The sequence below is a fragment of the Dysidea avara genome, chromosome 7 (assembly GCF_963678975.1).
Source record: "Dysidea avara chromosome 7, odDysAvar1.4, whole genome shotgun sequence".
Lineage (NCBI taxonomy): Eukaryota > Metazoa > Porifera > Demospongiae > Dictyoceratida > Dysideidae > Dysidea > Dysidea avara.
Window position 1 is genome coordinate 7,402,318 of NC_089278.1, and position 25,027 is coordinate 7,427,344.

Below are 25,027 nucleotides of genomic sequence, written 5' to 3' on the forward strand. Positions count from 1 at the left end.
ATAAGTAGGGATCACATTATCTATAACAATTATTTTGCTCAATGCCAAAGTAAGGACTTTCCCACTGAGCTATGCTGTAAAACCATCGTTCATCTCTTGTTTCACTACTTTTTTGTTGCATAGATACCTACTTCATTTTTAAATGGATTTAATCATATAAAGTACTTCTAGCAATTGTACTGTGCTGCATTGCTTACATTACTTAGTGTATTAGCAAGTTATATATATATTAATTCAAAAAAAGAAATACCTGTAGTGATCCTAGCTATAAAAACAGTGAAACAGCTCTGTGTGAAAATCCCTACATTGGAATGCTATCACAGATCAATGGTTTGGGTTTCCTCGTATAGCATATATTATATCTATGATATACTTGTATGACTATTCTATTATGGTATCGAACATGACTGTTGTATTAGGGTGAATGTTTTATTAGAGTATCTCAAGTGAGTTTCTGATCTTTGTATTATGTTAAGAGGTGTGGTTACTATACACCATGCTTTTATCATAAATGCAATGCTTATAAGTGCAGCTGAATCATTAAGGGGCATGGCCACTGCACACTATTATTAATAGATTTTGAGGGTATGGCCATCATATCATGCTCAATTGCTATTAGTGCAGCTAGATCACATAAGAGGATGTTCTGTTTTAAGTGGTGAATTAGTTGTGGGTATATACTGGGTGTCTGTCTAATGCCTCGTAGGCACTTCAAATAATTTTTGTGGCATCTAACTATACTCAGATGACAACCAGCATGATTGAGGACGTAGGCGGTGGAGATGGGGGGCAGGGGAGCCATGCCCCCCCCCCCCTCCCCCACTTTTATGGGACACTGTTTGCAAGAAAAGGTTGAGATACTCTAATAGGACAGTCAGGATCTGGATACTCTAATAGAGCAATCACAGTATTCAGAGAAGCAGTGTAGCAAGCTACTTAGTTACGTATTTGTAGTTATAAATAAGGAGATATAATTGGTGGAGAGTAGCTATTGTCAGCAGGTAGTGAGTGACCTTTTTTTGGGTCTTCAACTTACAGCTGGCCTGGCCCTCTCACTCTTTGGCCTGCTCCACCGCCCCTGATTGAGGATAAAGGAAAGGTAAGGTACAGAAGGAAAAGACTTGCAAAAGGCATGAATTAGGTACTGTGGCATAAAAAGGTGGCTATACAATGTCTCTGGCTTTTGACTATGGGCAGGCAGGCACGCCAGGCAAATAGGAGGGAAGGTGGGTGGGGCAGGCAGGCAAGCCAAAACTAGAATTTGGAAATTTAAAGTTCAGTCTTGTGTAAGGGGTTTCTTGTTACTATCAACAGATTTGATGTTAGGAATGCTAAAACTCTTCTGTAATATTACAAATTATTTCTGTAATAATTTTGGTGATAGTAGGCACTTTACTAGTCATAGCAAATTAAGTACTTATGTAATTCCTATGGTGTTATTGTTTCTCTCATTTTATGTATGTGTCTATGTTCATGTATACAGCTACTGATGCAACTCCTCTACAGTTTTACCCCTTATTGTACTGGGAAGAAATTGTATACAAAAGCAAGTTTGATGACAGGTACATTGTGTGTGTTTGTGTGTGTGTGTGTGTGTGTGCGTGTGCGTGGGTGTGCGTGTGCGTGTGTGTGTGTGGTTATGCAGTATGGCAGTTGAGGGATTGGGAGAAAAAGTTGATGAAACCATTCCTTCACAATGACTTGGCAGTACAGCCAAAATGTGTGTTCACAGCGACTAGAACAATCTTTTAGAGGTTTTTATGTATTTAGTGAAGAACAATGTGAATATGGTTAGCACTATGGGTTTGATTTCTTTATTGTTTGACGGTGCTTAAACCCAAGCTGTACATTTTCGCTTACTGTAGCAGCAACTGTATACAATACATTCATCATGAACTTACCTTAATCCTCCTTTATGTCCTATTTATTGATAGTGACAATGGCTTCTTGTGTTGGTTGTCATGTTTGTAACAGGAATTGCCTGTAGATTTTGTGCCACACTCCCTACTTTTTAAGTAATCAGATTGATTAAAAAGTTGTTTCTATTGATTTGTATTGTAACAGGCAAAGCATAGCTGAAAATGAAGCAAAGTGACCACATTGCTCTTGGATAGTTGAGGCAAACATTGAGGTGCACGATTAATTTTATGATATTGTCTCTTTTGATGCAGCATGCATGGGTTCACCAGTCATGAAATATGTTACAAAAAGTAAACAAGATATAACATTAATTTTGATTAAGGGTTATAGAAATAAAAAGTAGTGAACAAGGGAGGTCACCTATGGCTGCAGCTATATTATTTACCTTTAGGTAGTAGTTGTATGATGGGCCTGAGTGATTTGCCTGATATGGTATGCATACCTAGCTAGCTATTGCATACTGTGTGCAAGCTTGTACATTTACTGATAAAATCAGAATTAATTGAAGTATTTAAAATATGCTTCATCTTTTCTTCTTCCTGTGGTAAAGAAAAACAGATTGGTTAAAAAAAAGCCCCAAAGCCGGTTATAGGCTGCTTTGGGGTATACAAATACAAAACTAACTGGAATATGATAGAAGCCAACTTTAAATTCCTCAGATTACAGATGTTACATAAAATTATTTACAATCATGTTGGCATCACACTACCTACAGTAGTTATGTAACATATAGATCAAGGTATACCCGGAGCAGAGATTTTAAATTCATTGAGATATGCTCAACTGTGGACGCTTATAAGTACAGTTTCTTCCCCAGTATGATTCGATTGTGGAACACTCTACCTGAAGAAATTATAATTTGTAAAAATGTAGACACTTTTAAGGATCTCTTACATCAAATAACATTGTAAATTTATGTAGCTTATTTTGTAGTATGTAGTTTTTTTTAATTGCCTTTCTATTGTAACGTACTCACTGATGTGAGTCCTATAATTATAACATATAATATAATAATAAAAAAAGAAGTGAAATCTAGTCCAAAACAGCCAAGCTATAAAATAGAGTGCGGCCTTCAAAAAGGCTATGGTGAAAAAAGATGTGACTACATACTGTACATAGCACATCACTGCTTACTTCATCTATGACTTCTGAATCCATTGTAGTTACTGTCAAGCAATCAGAAAATATCAGTAGGTCTTGTGATTTAGCCATGGAATCAATCACAGTACAGGTACCTTGGTGATCATCCATTGGAAACAACACCCCAACTGACTGGTCACATCTTCCAAAAGCTAACCAATTCTTCATGTGAGCTTAAACTGTGTGCGCAAAGTATAGCAATCAATTGTGGGCTCCATTGGATGCATCACATGATTCGCTAAAGCCATATGTTGTGCATCTGCATATGTAAGTCAGTCAGATGTCTAGTACATTAGTAGCCTCCTCTTCCCTATGTATTGACACCTAATTGTTGTGCATTTATGCTGCAACTGCAACTGCTGCAAAGTTTCAAGCCAATTTTGGGGGCACTGCCCCCTTACCGCCTCCTCTTCCCTATGTATTGATACCTAATTGTTGTGCATTTATGCTGCAACTGCAACTGCTGCAAAGTTTCAAGCCAATTTTGGGGGCACTGCCCCCTTACCTTTTGGTACATGCCCTACCCCCCCCCCCCCCCCCCCCCAACCTGTTCCGCCTAACTTTAAAGGCAAATTTCAGGGTACATATCTTATAAACCCTGGTGGTTGTCCATGATACATTTAATGGACATTGTAAATATACTGTGGCCTTGATGTGGGAGCAATACCGCTAATGTTCACTGCATTTTCAATATGGACCATGCCCACTTTTCAAGTAACACGGGATAACCACTCTATTATCCCTACAGATGTTTAGTAAATGCCGTAAACAGTCTGTAAAGCAATGCAGCAGCTTAAAAATACTTGTAAAATCATTTAATTGAACTTTTCCATGATACCCGTAGGACTTGCCCATTCATGTTAACAAACGTAGTCGCAATGTTAGTTGCTGCTATATATTATAAATTAGTGGTTGGTCTTGTATTGGCTTGGGTGATTAATCGCCCACAGGCTATTTGCCTAGTACTGTATGATACTCCTCCAGGATAATTGCTCTTGTTTCAGTGTTACACTGGAATGAGGCGTTTTCCATGAAGGCCATTGGAGCCCTCCATATCTTCAGTGACGATTATCCTTGTTGATAGGTACTATATTACCTAACAACCCAGTTAAAAGGTGAACTGCATCCAGAAATAGCGCCTGGATGTTTATGTGCGATTGATTTGTAGATCTATCACTCTGAGCATTCCATAGTCATTAATTTTCTAGAAGTAAGGACATTTAGGTTCCTTGCAATCCTACAAAGTTGTGTAAACACTTAATGTAGAAAAGCCCTCTCCATGTTGGTTATTGTTACTTTACTTAAGTGTTTATGCTTGTACAATTATCATACAGTACGGTGCTAAGAACTGGGCTTTCCAGCCAAGAATATCACCCTAAACACAATTTCCCTTCATCACAGCTTGGCAACATTGGTTAGGCACAGCCAGCCAAGCCCCAAAAATGTCTTTGGACCTATCCCAAATCCTTCCAAAAATTTTTTATGGAATTTTAAAATTTTCTATTTAATGGGTTTTATGTTGACTGACTGACTGACTGACTGACTGACTAACTAACTAACTAACTAACTAACTAACTAACTCTCTAACTAACTGATGCCTCCAGCCAAGCATAACTCGACAATGGATTAGGCTATGGGCTTGATTTCTTCACTGTTTGATGTTGCTTCATCCCAAGATGTGTTTTTTCGCCAACCGCAGTACATACAATACATGCATCATGGACTTGCCTTTGCCCTCCTTTGTGTTCCAGTTCTTTTCGCTGTCAATACAAGGTGTCGATTTGTGATAGCATGATGGAGCTTCCCTGTGGCTGTGTTGGCTAATCGCCCGTATTTTTCATAGTGACTGGATTGATTGCAGAGACTTCTTGTACTGCTCTTTGTTTGTAATGCTGTGTAATGGATGGAGCATAGCTGAAAACAAAGTGTAATGGCCACCTCCCTTTCTGTAACATAATTGATTGTTGGGTAGTATTTTAAAAATTGTTAATGTGCCAAAGTAGGGCCTTTCCCATTGAGCTATGCTGTAATAGCATGCATCATTCATCTCTTGTTTCACTACTTTTTATTGTGTAGATCCCTACTTCATTTTTAAATTAACAATTTTTAGTTTGTTTAGTTTTTTTGTTGTAGCACAGCTAGCTACTGCTAGATTGTTAAGAGGTACATGTGGTCTCTATACTCTATCGCTATTAGTCTACCTCATCTTTATTTGATGGGCGTGGTCACGAACCTGTCGTGAATGGGATCCCAATTGCAAAATTGCAGATATCTAGCTAGTATATCTCTTCTATAGTAGTGCTGGGACTGAAGCGCTTCTGAAATGCAGCTCTGAAATAATTCTGTGGTATCTTAATATGCTGCTGAAAGAAACTGTTGATATGGAAAATTAACACTTCAATATGGACTTGTTGGAGGAAGAAGAAGACAAGCAGCCTGATTGAAGATAAAAGAAAAGACAAGGTGCAGAGTCGTCAGAACCCCAAAAAGCACATCCCACTGGTGAGTTTGTTATTGTGGCATAAAATGGTGGCCGTACGCCGCTTCATTTGGCCTCTAGCCTCGCAACTGTGGTTGGGCAGTCAGGCATGCAGGGTGATTTTTAAAAATACTATATCCGGCCACCTGTAAGTGTTTTGTTATATATTATATCTAATCAAAAACAGCCAAGCTGTAAAAAAAGGTGCGGCCCCCAAAAAGGCCATGGTGAAAAAAGATGTGAAATCCAAGGTGGCGGCCAAGAAATGGCTGTGATGGTAGGTTAATGGCAAAAATTTTAATTACGACAATTCAGGTGAATTTGGTGCCGAGGCAACACAAATTCACCTGAATTGTCGTAATTAAAATTTTTGCCATTAACCTACCATCACAGCCATTTCTTGGCCGCCATCTTGGATTTCACATCTTTTTTCACCATGGCCTTTTTGGGGGCCGCACCTTTTTTTACAGCTTGGCTGTTTTTGATTAGATATCACTTCTTTTTGTATTTGTATATTGCAAAGCCGGCCTATAGCTGGCTTTGGGGCTTTTTTAACACATCTGTTTTTTTTATTTACCACAGGAAGAAGAAAAGAACTTAAACACGATTTTTAATACTTCAACTATTTTTGATTCTACTATATAGTAATTATACAAATTATATACATATATTTATTAAATGCCAATTATTCCCCACAGGATAATTTCTTTGCACCTGATCTCTCTACTGGGTGACTTGAAATGTAGCTGAACTACAGGATGGTTTCTTTGTAGCTGACTTCTCTACAAGGTGACTTATTTCTAGTTCATCTCTCTATAAAGTGGTTTGTTTGTAGCTGAACTCTCTGCAAGGTAATTTGATTGTAGCCGAGCTTTCTACAGGCTTCTTTCTAGCTAATCTTTATAATTATAGGGTAACTTGTTTGTAGCTGAACCAACAGAGTGGGTTCTTTGGAGCTGAACTCTCTACAAGGTGACTTGTTTTAGCTTATCTCTCTACAAGATGACTTCCTCTAGCTGATCTCTCTACAATGTAACTTGTATCTAGCTGAACTATCTACAGGATGATCTGTTTTGTAACTGAAATCTCTACAGGGTGACTTGTTTCTAGCTGATCTCTCTATAGAGTAACATGTTTCTGGCTGAACTCTCTACAGAGTGTGTTCTTTGTAGCTGAACTCTCTACAAGGTGACTTCTTCTGGCTGATCTCTCTATAGGGTGACCTGATCTCTCTGTACGGTGACTTTTATCTAGCTGAACACTCTACAGGGTGATTTGTTTGTAGCTGAACTCTCTACAGGATGGTTTCTTTGTAGCTGAACTCTCTACAAGGTGACTTGCTTCTAGCTGATCTCTCTAGACGGTGACTTCTTCTAGCTGATCTCTCTACAGGGTGACTTGTATAGCTGAACTATCTACAGGTGATCTGTTCATAGATGAACTCTCTACAGGGTGATTTGTTTGTAGCTGAACTCTCTACAGGATGGTTTCTTTGTAGCTGGTCTCTACAAGGTGACTTCTGCTACTACAGGGTGACTTGTATCTATAGCTGAACTATCTACAGGATGATCTGTTTGTAGCTGAACTCTCTACAAGGTGACTTCTTCTAGCTGACCTCTCTATAGGGTGACCTGATCTCTCTGTAGGGTGACTTTTATCTTGCTGAACTCTCTACAGGGTGATTTGTTTGTATCAAAGCTATCTACAGGGTGATTTTTTTACACCTGAACTTTCCACAGGGTGATTTGTTTGTAGCTGAACTCTCTACAGGGTAATCTGATCTCCCTACAGGGGGTGATTTGTTTGTAACTGATATCTCTACAGGTAGATTTGTTTATAAGTGAACTCTTTGCAAGGTGATTTGTTTGTAGCTGATTTCTCTACAGGGTAATTTGTTTGTATAGCTTAACTCTCTACAAGGTGATATATTTGTAGCTGAACTCTCTACAGGGTGATGTGTTTTTAGCTGATCTCTCTACAGGGTGATTTGGTTGTAGCTGATCTCTCTACAGGGTGATTTGGTTGTAGCTGATCTCTCTACAATGGGTGATTTGTTTGTATAGCTTAAATCTCTACAAGGTGATATATTTGTAGCTGATCTCTCTACAGGGTGATTTGTTTGTAGCTGATCTCTCTACAGGGTGACTTGGTTGTAGCTGATCTCTCTACAATGGGTGATTTGTTTGTAACTGAAATCTCTACAGGTTGATTTGTTTGTAGCTGAAGTCTCTACAAGGTGTTTTGTTTGTAGCTGATCTCTCTACAAGATGGTTTCTTTGTCACTGAACTCTCTACAAAGTGACTTGTTTCTAGCTGATCTCTCTACAAGGTTACCTCCTCTAGATGATCTCTCTACAGGTTGATTTGTTTGTAGCCGAATTCTCTACAGGGTGATTTGCTTGTAACTGAATTCCCTCTATTGTGTCTAGTTTCTAGCTGATCTATCTACAGGGTGATTTGAACTCTCTACAGGTTGATTGTTTGTAGCTGAACTCTCTACAGGGTGATTTGTTTCTAGCTGATCTCTCTACAGGATGGTTTCTTTGTCAATGAACTCTCTACAAGGCAACTTGTTTCTAGCTGATCTCTCTACAGGGTGATTTGTTTCTAGCTGATCTCTCTACAGGATGGTTTCTTTGTCACTGAACTCTCTGCAAGGTGACTTGTTTCTAGCTGATCTCTCTCTACAAGGTGACTTCCTTGAGCTGATCTCTCTACAGGTTGATTTATTTGTAGCCGAACTCTCTATAGGGTGATTTGCTTGTAACTGAATTCCCTATATTGTGTCTAGTTTCTAGCTGATCTATCTACAGGGTGATTTGTTTGTAGCTGAACTCTCTACAGGGTGATTTGTTTCTAGCTGATCTCTCTACAGGATGGTTTCTTTGTCACTGAACTCTCTACAAGGTGACTTGTTTCTAGCTGATCTCCCTACAAGGTGACTTCCTCGAACTGATCTCTCTACATGTTGATTTTTTTGTAGCTGAACTCTCTACAGGGTGATTTGTTTGTAGCTAAACTCTCTACAGGATGGTTTCTTTGTTACTGAACTCTCTACAAGGCAACTTTTTTCTAGCTGATCTCTCTACAAGGTGACTTCCTCTAGCTGATCTCTCTATAGGGTGACTTGTATCTAGCTGAACTATCTACAGGATGATCTGTTTGTTGCTGAAATCTCTACAGGGTGACTTGTTTCTAGCTGATCTTTCTATAGGGTAACTTGTTTCTAGCTGAACTCTCTACAGGGTGATCTGTTCATAGCTGAACTCTTTACAGGTTTATTTGTTGTAGCTAAAATCTCTTGTTTCAAACTGATCTCACTGTAGGGTAACTTGTTTGTAGCTGAACTCTCTACAGGATGGTTTCTTTGTAGCTGATCTCTCTACAGGGTGACTTGTTTCTAGCTGATCTCTCTACAGGGTGACTTGTTTCTAGCTGATCTCTCTATAGGGTGACTTGTTTCTAGCTGATCTCTCTACAGGGTGACTTGTTTCTAGCTGATCTCTCTATAGGGTGACTTGTTTCTAGCTGATCTCTCTACAGGGTGACTTGTTTCCAGCTGATCTCTCTACAGGGTGACTTGTTTCTAGCTGATTCCTGGATGACTTGTTTCTAGCTGATCTCTCTACACGTCGGTGACTTGTTTCTAGTTGAACTCTCTATAGGGTTATCTGTTTGTAATTGAACCCTCTACAAGATGGTTTCTTTGTAGCTGATCTCTCTACAGGGTGACTTGTTTCCAGCTGATCTCTCTACAGGGTGACTTGTTTCTAGCTGATCACTGGATGACTTGTTTCTAGCTGATCTCTCTACACGGTGACTTGTTTCTAGCTGAACTCTCTATAGGGATTTCTGTTAGTGATTGAACCCTCTACAAGATGGTTTCTTTGTAGCTGATCTCTCTACAGGGTGACTTGTTTCTAGCTGATCTCTCTACAGGGTGACTTGTTTCTAGCTGATCTCTCTACAGGGTGACTTGTTTCTAGCTGATTCCTGAATGACTTGTTTCTAGCTGATCTCTCTATCTACACGGTGACTTGTTTCTAGTTGAACTCTCTATAGGGTTATCTGTTTGTAATTGAACCCTCTACAGGATGGTTTCTTTGTAGCTGATCTCTCCACAGGGTGACTTGTTTCCAGCTGATCTCTATACAGGGTGACTTGTTTCTAGCTGATCACTGGATGACTTGTTTCTAGCTGATCTCTCTACACGGTGACTTGTTTCTAGCTGAACTCTCTATAGGGATTTCTGTTAGCGATTGAACCCTCTACAAGATGGTTTCTTTGTAGCTGATCTCTCTACAGGGTGACTTGTTTCTAGCTGATCTCTCTACAGGGTGACTTGTTTCTAGCTGATCTCTCTACAGGGTGACTTGTTTCTAGCTGATTCCTGAATGACTTGTTTCTAGCTGATCTCTCTACACGGTGACTTGTTTCTAGTTGAACTCTCTATAGGGTTATCTGTTTGTAATTGAACCCTCTACAGGATGGTTTCTTTGTAGCTGATCTCTCCACAGGGTGACTTGTTTCCAGCTGATCTCTATACAGGGTGACTTGTTTCTAGCTGATCACTGGATGACTTGTTTCTAGCTGATCTCTCTACATGGTGACTTGTTTCTAGCTGAACTCTTCTCTATAGGGATTTCTGTTTGCGATTGAACTCTCTACAAGATGATTTCTTTGTAGCTGATCTCTCTACAGGGTGACTTGTTTCTAGCTGATCTCTCTACAGGATGACTTATTTCTAGCTGATCTCTGGATGACTTGTTTCTAGCTGATCTCTCTACACGGTGACTTGATTCTAGCTGCACACTCTATAGGGTTTTCTGTTTACAATTGAACTCTCTACAGGATGGTTTCTTTGTAGCTGATCTCTCTACAGGGTGACTTGTTTCTAGCTGATCTCTCTACAGGGTGATTTGTTTCTAGCTGATCTCTGGATGACTTGTTTCTAGCTGATCTCTCTACATGGTGACTTGTTTCTAGCTGAACTCTCTATAGGGATATCTGTTTGTAATTGAACTCTCTACAGGATGGTTTCTTTGTAGCTGCTCTCTCTACAGGGTGACTTGTTTCTATCTGATCTCTCTACACAGTGGCAGATCTAGATGGGTTTCTGGGGTTTCAACAGAAACCCCCTTTTAAATTTAGCTCAGTGGAAGTCTAAACATATAAACATTGTTATACTGACAATTTGTCATATTAAACAACTATATACCACTGTATTTCAATAGCATGTATGCAGAAGCACTTAACTAACACCATTTATAGCTATTAAACACTCAGCAACACTTCACTTTTCATCTCCCACTGCATTGAAAACGATCGAGATACTCTAATAGAGCAGTCATGTAACTACTCTAATAGAGCAATCAAAGCTACAGCTTATATTCACCATCTTTGCCCTATAGTTAGCTATAGTATTTACAATTTATAGCATTGATTTATTGTAATTGCTAGCTAAAAGTAGCCTAAAATCCAATCTCAGATCTTCTAACATCTCAAAATTTTCTGGAGAAATGTCAGCAGATGCCTTATTCAACTTTACCAACATTCAGAAACCCCCTTTTAAAAATTCTAGATCCGCCACTGCTACAGGGTGAACTTGTTACTGGCTGAACTCTCTACAGATGATTTGTTTGCAGTTGAACTCTCTACATGGTGGTTTCTTTGTAGCTGAACTCTGTGATTTTTTCTAGCTGATCTCTCTACAGGGTGATCTTTTCGTAGCTGAACTTTCTACAGGGTGATTTGTTTGCAGCTGAACTCTTTATATGATGGTTTCTTTGTATGTACAAGGTAATTTCTTCTAGCTGATCTCTCTTGTTTGTAGCTGAACTATCTGCAGGGTGATTTGTTTGTAGTTGAACTCTCTACAAGGTGATCCTTCTAGCTGATCTCTCTACAGGATGACTTTTTCTAGCTGAACTCTCTGCATGGTGATCTGTTCATAGCTGCACTCTCTACAGGGTGATATATTTGCAGCTGAACTCTCTACATGGTGGTTTCTTTGTAACTAAACTCTCTATAAGGTGATGTCTTGTAGCTGATCTCTCTACTGGATCAATATAGAGTTATAACTTTCTCTATAGAGTTATAACATGTTTGTATAGCTGAACTCTTTACAGAGTGGTTTTTTTGATTGGTTGCTGAACTCTCCAGCTACACAGTGACTTGTTTGTACTACAGATTGACTTGTTTGTAGCTGAACTCTCTACAGAGTGACTTACTTGTAGCTGAACATTATTTAAAGTAACTTGTTTGTAGCTGATCTAGATGAACTCTCTACTGGATAGCTTTTTTTGTAGCTGAACCCTTTACACAGTGACTTGTTTGTAGCTGAATTCTCTACAGAGTGACTTGTTGTAGCTGAACTCTCTACAAGGTGACTTGTTTATAGCTGAATTCTCTTCAGTGTGACTTATAATGTTCTGAATCTCTACCGCAACATATTTGTAGCTGAATTCTCTACTGGGTGACTTGCTTGTAGCTGAATTGTCTATAAGATTAACTGTTTGTAGCTGAACTCCCTACAGAATAACTTACAATGTAATGTAATTCTATAATGGAGTAAGTTATAAACGTAGCTGAATGCTCTATTAGGGTGACTGTTCTATTAGAGTATCTCGATCTCGCATATGCTACACGTAGTTGGCTTTGGAATCATAACTCAGTGGTTTGTAATCCGATTCTTCTGTACTACTGCAAGGACTTTCTATGATAATTATTCCAGCTACACACCGATTTTCAGCTCACTGCTCTAAGCGATTTGCCTGGTAGGCGTGAAAACTAATAGTTTTTTTATTCTTAAAAATCGATCGCGTAATTGTGACACAGGTTGGGTTTTGTGTTATATCTCGATGGCCTTTAACTGGATTCCTTTCAAACCACCAAAAGGCACTCCTACGATAGTTACTCCATCTACATAGCAATTTTCATCTCATTCCTTCAAGCGGTTTATCCTGTGGGCATGACAGACCTTCGACCTTATTTTATGCAAATAATTGGTCATAACTCCGTGCATGTTCATCGGATTCCTACCAAACTTGGTACTGAGATTCGTCTTAATGAGCCCTTTAAGTGTGCCAAATGTCAGCCCGATTGGAGCACGCATTCGTGTTTTATGGCGGATTTTGCAAAGTGTGCAAAAAGAAGTAGAAGAAAAATACGAAGAAAAAAACCCAACCTTTGGTCGCTCGTATCTCGGAAATGGATGGAGTGATTTTCTTCAAATTTGGAATGTGGACTCCCCTACCTAGCTGGCACTTCTGTAGCAACTTTGGTTTCAATCGGATAAGGAATCACGGAGCTACAAAGGTGTGAAAATCGTGTTTACTTTCTTCCTGTAAATATACTCACGGTGTGGCGCGCCGGCTTCTTGGGCTGCATGACACACTACCGTGTGTCTTGATATTGTATGGACTAGTACTATTCCGTAAAGGTGATTTTCGTCATCTAAAATGTTTCTAGGATGATTTTTAAAGGCAGAATTTTGGGGTGGCACTTGAAACTTAAACGGTACTACTGTACCATTTGATAAAAAAATATAAACAAACAAGTAGAAGGAAAATTAGGTTTAAGTTGGATTAGGGATCAGAGAAAGAAAAAGAAACAAGGGAATAGGCTAAAAAGTAGTGAAACAAGGAAGGTTGCCGATATATACCTGCAGATATACTAGTGGACATTTAATATTAACCCTAAACTTCAATCTATAACCAAGACTGAAATTTAGGGATTAAATGTCCACTAGTATATCTGCAGGTATAGCCTTCCTTGTTTCACTACTTTTTAGCTATTTCCTTGTTTCACTACTTTATCTTTCTTTGATCCCTAATGCAAATTAAAATATCTAATTTTCCTTCTACTTGTATTAATGGTGTAACAATGGAGTTAGATATAGTTTCTGTAAAATTTGCAGTTTGTTTTACCATAAATTGCTTGTTTTTTTCACATAAGTGAAACTTTTCTGCTTCAAATATATGGTATATACACAGTTGCATAGTGGTGTAATCTTTAAGATGTGCTTTCTTACAAATATATAGGCATTTGTACATACTGATGTTTTTTTTATGCAGAGTGTCACAATATAAAGAGAAGGAAGTGCAAGAGATCTATCAACAGTTCATGTCGGATGTATCCTTAGAAGTCTCAAGAGTTGATTGTGATCAGAAATTAATTGAAATTCTTCTGTCTTTAATGAATCTAAAACGAGATTTGTGTGACAGGAGACATCCACCCCAAATATGGATAAATTGTTTTTTACTGCATAAAGATTTTCAAGAGTTTTTCCTACACATTGCAGACAAAGTGCGTGATTCAAAATTATTGCCAATTTTGCACAGTGTTATTGATGCAGTGGACTTCTCCACTGAAAGCGTCAAGTCCTCGAATGTCAAATATTTTGCTCAACATCTACACCAAACAGCAAATGTAGACATTAGTTTTATTAATTTAATAAGCATTATCCAGCAGGCTTGTTCTGATTTTATATCAGACAATTCAGCTGAGGTAGAAAGGAAATCTACTATATTTATTGAGCAAAATGTTCATCTGTACTTCAGTTACTTACAAAACATTCAACAAATTTATCATATGCTTTTTCTATATTCTCTGTTGTTGCCGTTAAACTATGATGTTGAGCTAAATTCATTTAGATGCCCGCTGTCTTCCTGTAATTTAGATGCTTTTTTTGAGTATGCTAAGAATCACACCTCTATGTTTTTTGAAATAGATGAAAGCAATGTACTTAAAATTCAAGCATATATATTTTATTTAGCAATAGAACCTTTTGCTAACAAAGACATAAATATTAGTGACCCTGTCAGCATGTGTAAAGTGGTACAAGACCATGTGAAGTACCTCAAGAAAAAAATTTCGGAAAAAGGTGAATTACATGAAAGAATTGTAGAGATAATAAGTGTCTGTCACATCTCAAAGCAAGAGTACGATTGGGCATTGATGTACGACTATTTAGCAGTTTTGTGGAAGGGACAGAGTGTTTTGTGCAATTACTTAGGAGTAAACATGATTTTACGTCTGAATGACTATAAAAAAGCAAGAAATAGTTTCTATGATGAGCATCATGGAGGTGACAATGCAACAACAGGTACAGACAAGTTCCTAGATTTCTTTGAAAAATTAGGTATTCTTTCTAAATATCCAAAAATGCTTTGTTTATCAGATGCTTTAAAACTTTGTCATGACACATTAGGACAAATAAACAACACTGAAAACGTACACCTACTACCTTATATTGTTTTGCAGAAAATTTTAGCTTGTGATCACAGATGTAGGTCATGTCTCCTTACTGGTTTTGCATCTAGTAGTACAAGTAATTTAGACAATGATTCTGATGAAGACGATGACACTGATGACGACGACAATGATAATGGTGGTAACATTGAAAATGACAGTCAAAGTGATGGAGTGTATCCTGTAGATGTCATTCTAGCCCTGCTGCACTGTTCTGATGATTTTCTCCGCCAAGAGTTAATAAGGAAATTGTTTGCCTGTCAAATAGCCGTTCCTTTACTTCTTCCAGATTATTCAAAAAATTCAATAACTTTCTTATTGTGGGCTTTACGATCGGTTAAGAAATCCTGGAAGAGTACTTGTGACGGGAATAAGACATTTTCAAAGGATGTTTCCATTGTGGAGTATTCCTGCCCAGTTATTTCATTTTTAAGAATTGGTGATATTAAAAAGTCAAAATCCCAAATACTTAATGAAGTTATAGGCAAAGAAGTAATATTTTTTCATCGTGATTGTCATGGGGGGAACTTTAAGAGATGTATAACAAATGGTGTTGTTGAGTTGGGATGTTATTTTCCTAATCAGAGTGACAGTCATTTTTCTGATGCCATAGTATTCACTAATCTGCGTGGTGATGCGCAAGACTTTCCGAGACAAATAGACTTCATCAAAAAAATTAGTTTTATGACATTTGTATTGTTAAGCAAGAAAACTCTAGATAATGACAGTGCTAAATTGATACTGCAAAATCTTACAACAGTACCTGGAGGAACAGCAATAGTGTTGTATGATTGTAAAGCATTTAAAACTGAAAAACTTGCATCTATTTTACAAACTAAATCATTTTCAAAACTATTGTTGAAAGGAAAGAATTCAGCAACTATTCAGGATGAAATAAGATCATGTATAAATGAGAAATTAAAATCTTCTACCTATTTTGCCTGTCTTTCTGAGTACAGCAGTGCAGCTTGTCAAATTGGTTTTGAAGTAGATGAAACTGATAAGGATTGTTTGAAAGGTAGAGAACTTGCAGGTAATGTAATGAACACGTTTTCAGATATATCCCTTAATGAAGTAAGGAGGAAAATGTTGCCATTGCAAGGGCCCACAATGTGGCATGCATGGGCTGCTCATGACAAAGAATTCCACAGGCATTACAAGAGAAAGCAATGCCAATTAGCAATTGGTGAGTATAGTCGTTTCATAACAGAAGAAAAAAGTACAGTTCGAGAAATCCAGCTTCATAGCAATTTAACACCACTTGTTCAAGTGTTCTTGTTAAATTTATTGAAATATAAAGGAAGAATCAGAAACTTTTTCCTTCACTGGCAAAAGATTTTGTTGGAACATTATTCAAGAAAGGAATTACCTAAATTGCAAAGGGAGTTTCATAATACTACAGTAGAACTATCCAAACTTAGTAGCAATAGTGAGAAAGCTAAATTCAGTGAAAAATTAAATGGACTAAACTCGGTGATTCATGCATTTTTTGGTGTAGAACATTTGTTCAGAGAGATTGGACAATTATATGAAGCTGTTATTGAGGCTAAGCTTTCCTCAGTTCCAAGAGAACTGAAACAAGCCATCAGTTGTCTACCACAGATTGCTGCTGAAATTTTAATTGAGGGACATGCGCTGGAATTGATGGATGGAGAGGTTTCTCATGTACCCTTAACATGGCTGCAAGCTATATTGAAATACTTGGCAAAAGTTTTTAAGGATAGTAGAATTGTTGTATTTTCAATCATTGGCATTCAAAGCACAGGTAAGTCTACTCTTCTAAATGCAGTGTTTGGAGTTTGCTTTGATGTGGGAGCAGGAAGGTGTACGAGAGGAGTTTTCACACAGCTGATATCTCTTGATGAGACCCTAAAAAATGAACTACAATGTGACTTCTTATTGATTGTGGATGCAGAGGGATTGCGCGCTTCCGAGTTACAATCAGACATATCCGAACACCGTGACAATGAATTAGCTACATTTGTTGTTGGCATAGCTGATTTCACTATTATCAACATATATGGAGAGGCACCAGCAGATCTTAGTGATATATTACAAACAGTTATTCATGCTTTGATTAGAATGAAAGATGTAGATAAACACCCTGGATGCTTTTTTGTACACCATAATGTAGCTGAACAGTTTGCCAATGAGACAACCAAATTAGGTCGACAGACTATTTATAATAGGCTTAACACATTAACAGAAGCTGCTGCAAAGTTAGAACAGTGTGAAAATCAGTTTTCCAAGTTTAGTGATGTTATTCAGTTCAATGAAGAAACGGATATCTTCTTTTGCTCTAACTTGTGGAAGGGTGACCCTCCTATGGCTCCTATAAATTTGGGATATAGTCAATGTACTCAAGATATGAAGAAAGCACTAGTGAACCTCATACGAGCAAAATTTAAGAACTATGGATTTAGTGGTATTGAACAACGAGTTAGCAATATATGGAAGGCTATCCTTAAAGAGGATTTTGTGTTTAATTTCAGAAATACTTTGGAAGTGAATGCATATAGTTTGTTTGATGCACAGTATGGCAAGTGGAGTTGGAGTATACAAAAGTTGTTGGTTGAACTGCAGTGTGAAAATGAAAACAAAATCAATAGTAGTAAATTTGAAGACATATTGGAAGTTGAATCCAGTTGTATTGAATGTTCAAAAGCAAGATTGCATACAGAGAAAGACAAACTTATTGCATGCATGACTGAGTTTATTAAGGGGCATGATCTTTCAGACATACTTGTAAAATGGCAGTTTAATATGAAAACGAAGCTAAAAGAATTGTGCACCGAGTGCATTGATGGTGTTAAACATCATTGTAGTATACTCAAGCGGCAAAGGCAGCATGACAGGAAACAAGAAGAAATGCTTGCAAGTTATGAAATGCAACTACATGATGAAATTTCAGAATTGATTGATGGGTTAAATTTGCAGAAAATTAAAAACACTGAAGAAATTAAAAGACTGTTTAAATTAAATTGGGAACAATGGTTAAAGAAATTTAGCACTAATGTTTGTTGGATAGACTACTATACTGATGAGAAGATTGATGAACTGGTTTTTCAAAGCCTTGAAAATCAGCTTAACTTTAACTCCAGTTTGCTTAAAGTGAAAGTACAAGAGCGTACTTTGATTGATAGAGGGAATGATATTTTAAGTCACAATATGGTGATTGATGTGGAAAAACATATTAGGCAATGGAAGACCAATTCAGTGGACAAAGCACACTATCAGGCTAATAACTACTTGTTGGAAATGGAGCAGAAGATAGAAAATATGGAAAAGACTTTCAAGGTTTTCCACCGTACGTTAACTGATGGATTGTTAAGAGATTTGCTTCAGCAAATAGATAACTTCAATGAAGATCGTAAGTCTGGATTTACATATACTGCAGAATTCAAAGTTGATATATCACTTGTTGTGTGTAGCTATGCAGCAAAGATGTTCAAAATGTGGACTAACAATATAAAGGATAGCACTAATCCAACAATAGCATTGCGGAACCAAGAGTCTAGATTTTATTCAATTTTTGAAAACAAGTATACCAAAGTCGCTGCAGAGCTAGCAGCTGCAAACATGCTTGCCAATTCATTGACTGATGCAATAGCTAATGCAACAGTCAAGGTATTGCCAATAAGAATTGTCCATCATTTAAGAAATGATATCTCTTATTTTAACACTAAGACAGGAATAAAGGTTCAAGTTTTGATTGATTTAGCAGAAAAGGAATGTTTTGATTTTTACCAGTTGTATTTATCTGACACTGCGCTCTTCTTCAAATGGTGGATTCCACAGTTTGTTAAACAACATTACGAACCCAGCAGTAAATTGTCACGTTTCACAGGTTTAATCAACAAAGAAGTTGAAACATTGATGTTTCACATTAAAGAAGCAGTTGATATATCAGAAAATTGCGATAGCACATTGTGGCTTGATGAATTTTGTTCTGCTTTGAATGGAAAACTTGAGATTAAAAAAAGTGATTGGGCCATGGATGTAAGGGGTGTCAATATCGACCCAGATAGTATGAATTCTTTCAAGAAAAACTTTATTAGAAATCTTGAAGCTAAGCATAAAGTGATTTTAAATTCAGTATCAGCCAAGCATAATGAAATTTGTTTTAATGCTAGTAACATGCTGTATACTAATGTGATTGAGAAGACCTGTACTGCCCAATGTCCTTTCTGTAAGGAACAGTGTGACTTACTGAACAGTAAACATCCAACACAACACAAAGCTACTCTTCATCGTCCTCAGTGTGTATGTAAGATTACATGGTATGAGTCCAACAAACTTGTACTTGATGTGTGCAATTCTTTAGTGGCAAGTGACTATTATTTGAATATAATGGATAAAGATAAAGATGAAGTACGCAAGCAGGTACCATATAAAGAATATCACACTCTTCTGGACACATGGAATATTGAAGAAGCTAAAGGTGTTGAGGCTCCAGTTTATTGGATGTGGTTTACATGTCAGTTTTATGAAAATCTTATTAGCTGGAGCAACTCAGAACAAACAGATATTCCAGATATTTGGAAAAGAATTACAAAGTTTCAGGCTACTGAAAGCCTAAAAGAAGCATACAACATATAATCAAGTACAAAGAACACACAACCACAAGCACATAAAGGCTCTTATGTATACTTGGGTAAATTACGTACTTGGGTATAGTTGTATACATGCATACCTACATATGCATATAATTTTATATTGTTTGTTGTGTGTTGAAGTATTTACCTAATGCTGTGCTACAGTAGATTTTTTCAGGTAGTGTTTCTTTTTTGAGTGATTGTAATTACGTGGCTGGATTTGTAGTAGTTGTAATAAATAATACAAGTGATAGAATTAATTTTTATTATCAATAGAATATTTTGTTAGCTGTATTATACATATACATACAATTTCTTTTGATGTAAAACTTCCATAAGGAGAACCTTTTAACTTTTACTTATTTTATGAATTTCATATTAGTCATAGCAATATAATATATTTTTAGCTCCCGATTGCATGAGACTTTCGGGATGAAATACTTTGGGGGTCCTGACTTTGAAGCCAATTAGAGGATTTCTAAAACCATCTTAACATTCCTAATTAAACTATTACACTCCAAGCTAGTCTTGGGGATGGAAGAGCTACTCTTGGAATGGGGGAAGTCTGCCACACAAGACTCCTTTCAATGTCTGTACATTTCCTCCCCATAATTCTATACCATTAGTAAGTTTTTTTTTTGCTGTTCAAGTTTTTTATCTCCATTTTTATTGTGTAATTGCTTTGTATATACTCATTTTCAATGTAGTCTCTTAGTCCCAGGGGTGGGCTTTGGAAGGGTACTGACTTATTACACTGGGCACAACCACATACAACCCATTCATGCAGTATTTTCCTGTGCATGTGTTCACAATATAATGCCTACTGTTCTATACATACTAGTGCTGTGATGCAGGTGTCCTACAGACACGGTACATACATAGCCTTTAAATACACTCTCATGCTTGCTAGCTGTGATGTTAAGTTACTACACAAGCACACACAAAGTATCTAACTTTGTTTAACAACCATTAAATTTGCACACCCTTGTTTTCAGGTTGGCTGTTTTGGGTTACAAAGATAACATCACTGATAATTGTATATGGACTACAATGAGTTTTATACTGTTGAGGAATCCAATGGACCTAACTAACCATGCATATGTATGTGTACAAACAAAACGTGCACCACGGATACTTCACAATAAGATTGTGTGCATTTGGGATAATATATATAGTGCACCCATGCATAAACTTCCAAACCAATGTGTCTAGGGTTTTTTAAAGTTGTACACTATAGGGGTTACTGGTATTACATACTTGCAGGAACCAAATTCTTTTCATTGAACAGAAAAAAATATGTTTAATGTATAATTGTACAAAAGTAATAGAGCCATTTTAGCATAACTTAATTGCTTCAGTACATGTTGCACAATCTCTGCAGCCGTGAAATATAATTTTTACTGTAATTGTTGATAAAATTAATTTAAAATATGTGATAATCTAAGCTAATCGGCCTAAATTTATTTATTTGCTAATGAAAAGCAACACAAAAAGTGTTGTATGTAAAAATGGTAAAAATTACATTTAATGACTGGGTGCATACACTATAGGCTTTAGAGCGTGTATACCAAAGCTGATATTGGCACACTGAAGTTCATTAGGAGTTCACACTGTAACATCTAATGCTAATCACCCAAAAATGTAAAAATTACATTACATTATCAATTAGTTACATAAATTATAAGGCTCAACAACTCATTAAAATTAGATATGCTTGTTATAGTAATTCATAAACTTAAAACAAAAGTTGAAGGTTTGAACAACAAAAGTATTATGCATAGCTGAATGAATAATAAATTGTGTATTACATGAAATTTATTTAACTTTTCACTATTCACATAGCACTTTCTAAAATAGGCTGAGACAAGGTGAGGAGGGATCAAATGGGTTAGATTCCATTACATCAGAATAATGGTGTTCAAGTTGTTCTGCTAGTGTAGAAAACATTGGTCTATTACTGTTCTTCAACTGCCAACAACTCAACATAATCTGGTACCTAAAGAATACATAATTATAGTGACTAAATTATCTTACATGCTTGAAATGGAAAACTGCAATGAAAAGTTTTTTTTAACTACAAAGATTTCCACCCTGGCAGGGGGGGGGGGTTTGTAGTAAAATAATGCTTTTTGTAACTAACAAAATTTCAAAGTAGCCAGGAAGGAAAATTTAATGAATATACTTTCAAACAACAATATTTAAGTATCATTTATCAAGTTTGCTTTGGGGTCTTACATGGTATAGCCATTTCACTAATTTATTTTGGTCGTCCACTGAAGTATATGGTGTTTTCCCCAGACTGAATACCTCCCAGCACACTACTCCAAATGCCGACTAGAAAGAAACATATGTGTAGAAAGTGTCAAGTAGACAATTATTGGGTATTAGTATATATGTGTACTGCAAACATTGTAAGACTGGGTAACAGTTCACATTCAAAGTGATATCCAGGGTAACAGCATTAATGTAAACAAAAGAATGAAATTCGGTGGAACTAAAGTTGGTGAACTATAAATAGTGTGAACTATAAATAGTTTGCCACCAAAATTAGCTGCATGGTAAAGTAATTAAGTTTTTATTCAGTGAATAGCTGGAAATGATGATTCATCAAATTTAAGTACTACCAAACTGTTTTAATCATAGCTCTCATATGTGTTTACACTATATACTTTCTTTTGGTCAAATAATTAAAGCCCACCTTCCTAGTATTTTATAACATACTGAATGTATTGCTACATGCAAGTAGCAGAAGAGAAACAGAGAGGTTAGTTATAATGGAATAATTTCAGGCATTAACTAAAATGATGGCTAGCTAAATGCAGTTGCAGTACAGTTTTTAGGCACCAAAATCCAACCTTTCTTTGCACATCATGAAACCAAAGTGGATTCAGGATTGGTATATTTTTTTTCTCAGTATTTTAAGCAGCAGTGTCAACTCTATTATGGAAGTGGTATCAGTTAGTCAGTAATTTAGTCTGGATAAAAATAATCCACTCAAAAACAGCCAAGCTGTAAAAAAGGAGTGCGGCCTTAAAAAGCCTGGATGAAAAAAGTTGTGAAATTAAAGGTGGCCAAGAAATGGCTGCAATGATGTTAATGCTAATAAATTTTAATAATGTCTGTGTCAGCATTGTTAAAATTTAGTAGCACTAACATCATTGCAGCCATTTCTTGGCCGCCACCTTTGATTTCACAACTTTTTTTTACCCAGGATTTTTAAGGCTGCACTCTTTTTTTACAGCTTGGCTGTTTTTGAATGGATTTCACTTCTTTTCTGTATTTTCAAAATCAAGGCTTTGAGGCTTATTATTTCTTCTTATCTACAGATCATAACTGCTACAGGAACAATGATGATCATACAAGTGATAGAGAAAATTACCTACTCATCCCTGACAGCTACCAACAAAGAGAGAAAACCATCAGTATTATTGATGATGAAAAAAAAAAAATTTAGATAAGGGTGTCCTTGGACACATGCTAGCTACCACAAACATTATTTGTTTGTTCATGCATGTGTGATGGCCATATTAAATAGAATTTTTATTTATTTCCACTATAGTGATTTATATGAAAGTGAAGGTATGTGTGATTGTAGGATATTTTATTTAGCAGTGACTGTTCTATTAAAGTATCTCAATGTTTCATGCAAATGTGAAAAGATGAAGTTGCTCAACTTTAAACAAAGCAAATCCTGCACCTTTTCTGGGATATGATTTCCAGCCTGTTGTATCACAAGTTTTGCTAGCATAGCACTTATTATGATGATGATTGGCACGAGTCGGTCATAGTAGTCTGCTCACAGACCACCTGGGGGCGAGACTAAGTTAATACTACCAATATACCACTGATCAATACGAAAATGGCTCCGATTTGATGAAATAGCTACTATACTGAGCCTCAAAGTGTTACAACAATAGTATGGTGCTAATGCTCTAATAGAACGTACATTTTTGCTAATCATCTAGAACAATCTAGATTTTCTATTGGTAGATCTAAGTTTTACTTATCTAAGTTTTACTTATTGAGTAGATTTAACCTAGAATTTTCATTTATAAAGTAGAAATTAAGGGAAGTAATCAGCCAAGATAGCAGTGGTTCAGTGGTTAAGGATGCAGGTGTTAGGTATGGAGGTCCTTGGTTTGAACTCTGGTAAGTTTTTTATTCATTTTTTTCGACATTTTTATGCACCTTTTTATCCTGCAGTGACTGCTCTATTAAAGTATCTCAATCCCACGATTTTACACTTGTTTGGTTTTGCTTTCTAACTTTGTAGCTGTAAGTCTGCAGCTGTTCTAACCACCAAAAGGCACTGCTATGATAATCAGCCTATGTACACACAACTTTTCAAGTTATTCCCCTGCTCGGTTTACTCTGTAGGTGTGACAACAAATCTATCTTGTTTTACACGAATAATCGATCATAACTCATGAACTGTTAATCAAATTTGCACCAATTTGGTGCTAGGATTCACCCTTAGACTCCCTTTGAGTGTGCCAGGTTTCAAGGCGATCAGTTAACACATTTGTGTTTCATAGCAATTTTTCAAAGTGTGAAAAGACAAAGAAAATAAATGAAGAAATAAAAATGAAATTTTGGCCACTTATATCTCGGAAACGGCTGGGGCAATTTCCTTCAAATTTAGTATGTGGGGTAGCCTACCTGGCAAGCACCTCTGCAGAACTGGTTCTAATTGGATGGGGGATCACGGAACTACAAAAGTGTGAAAATTGCATTTTCTTTCTTCCTGTTAATATACTCACAGTGTGGTGCGCTAGCTTCTTGGGCTGCATGACACACTACCATGTGTCTTGATCACAGAAACAGCCAAAAGGTGCAACCTACAAAAGCCTGGGTGGAAAAATGTTGCAAAATGATATATAGGTGGCGGCCAAGAAATGGCTGTAATGATGTTAATTAACCTTACACCAAATTTCAAGGCAATTGAGCTACGTGTTTGCATTCTATAACAAAGTGTTCAAAAAGAAGAAAAACCTTGGTCCCATAAACTGTTAAAGAAAAAAAATGAAAAATTGGCCACCCATATTTTGCGAATGGCTGGAGAGAAGTTGCTGTATGGCCTACCCTAGCTATACTGCTTTGGAGAAGGGGCCATGGAGCTATACATGCATGATACACACATGCTGGTCACACAACACACTACCATGCATCTTGATTCATCATGTATTTTACGTTACACACCACATCAGTCCTCTGGTCATAGTATTTGTCAAGGATACTCTCTGGTGGCATCCATTTAATTGGTAATCTAGTTTTATGCTCCATTCTGTAATAGTCATCAGCATAAATGTCCCTAGCAAGTCCAAAGTCAGCTACTTTAATCACCAAGTCTTTGTCAATCTTGTAAGAGAGATTTGTGCTTGTACAAGCGCATGACACATATGGCTACTGTTATAGCTAGTGGATTGATTGCAATGTAAAGTAGATCTATACTTGTTTATTCATGCATAGAAGATTGTCAGTTTTGGTTTACAGTATTAGTGGTTAAAACTAGTTACAAGAAGAAGGAATTTTAAAGTTGGATTAGGAATCAAAGAAAAAAATAAAAGCAGTGAAACCGGAAAAGCAGTGAAACCGGAAAGGTAGTAAAACAAGAAAGTACCTGCAGATATACTTTTCTCTT

General features: G+C 36.9%; 1 protein-coding gene across 2 annotated transcripts in view; it reads left to right on the plus strand.

Annotated features, from left to right (window-relative positions):
• Positions 1–19,553, plus strand: part of LOC136260668 (interferon-induced very large GTPase 1-like) — a 45,939-nt gene extending 26,386 nt beyond the window's left edge. For both annotated transcript variants that reach the window (XM_066054490.1, XM_066054491.1), the window contains exons 4-5: positions 1,484–1,562; positions 13,615–19,553. In XM_066054490.1, coding sequence (XP_065910562.1) covers positions 1,484–1,562; positions 13,615–19,390 — 5,855 coding nt within the window. In that variant the 3' untranslated portion in view covers positions 19,391–19,553. The remainder of the gene's footprint in view (positions 1–1,483; positions 1,563–13,614) is intronic.
• The last annotated feature ends 5,474 nt before the right edge of the window (positions 19,554–25,027 follow it).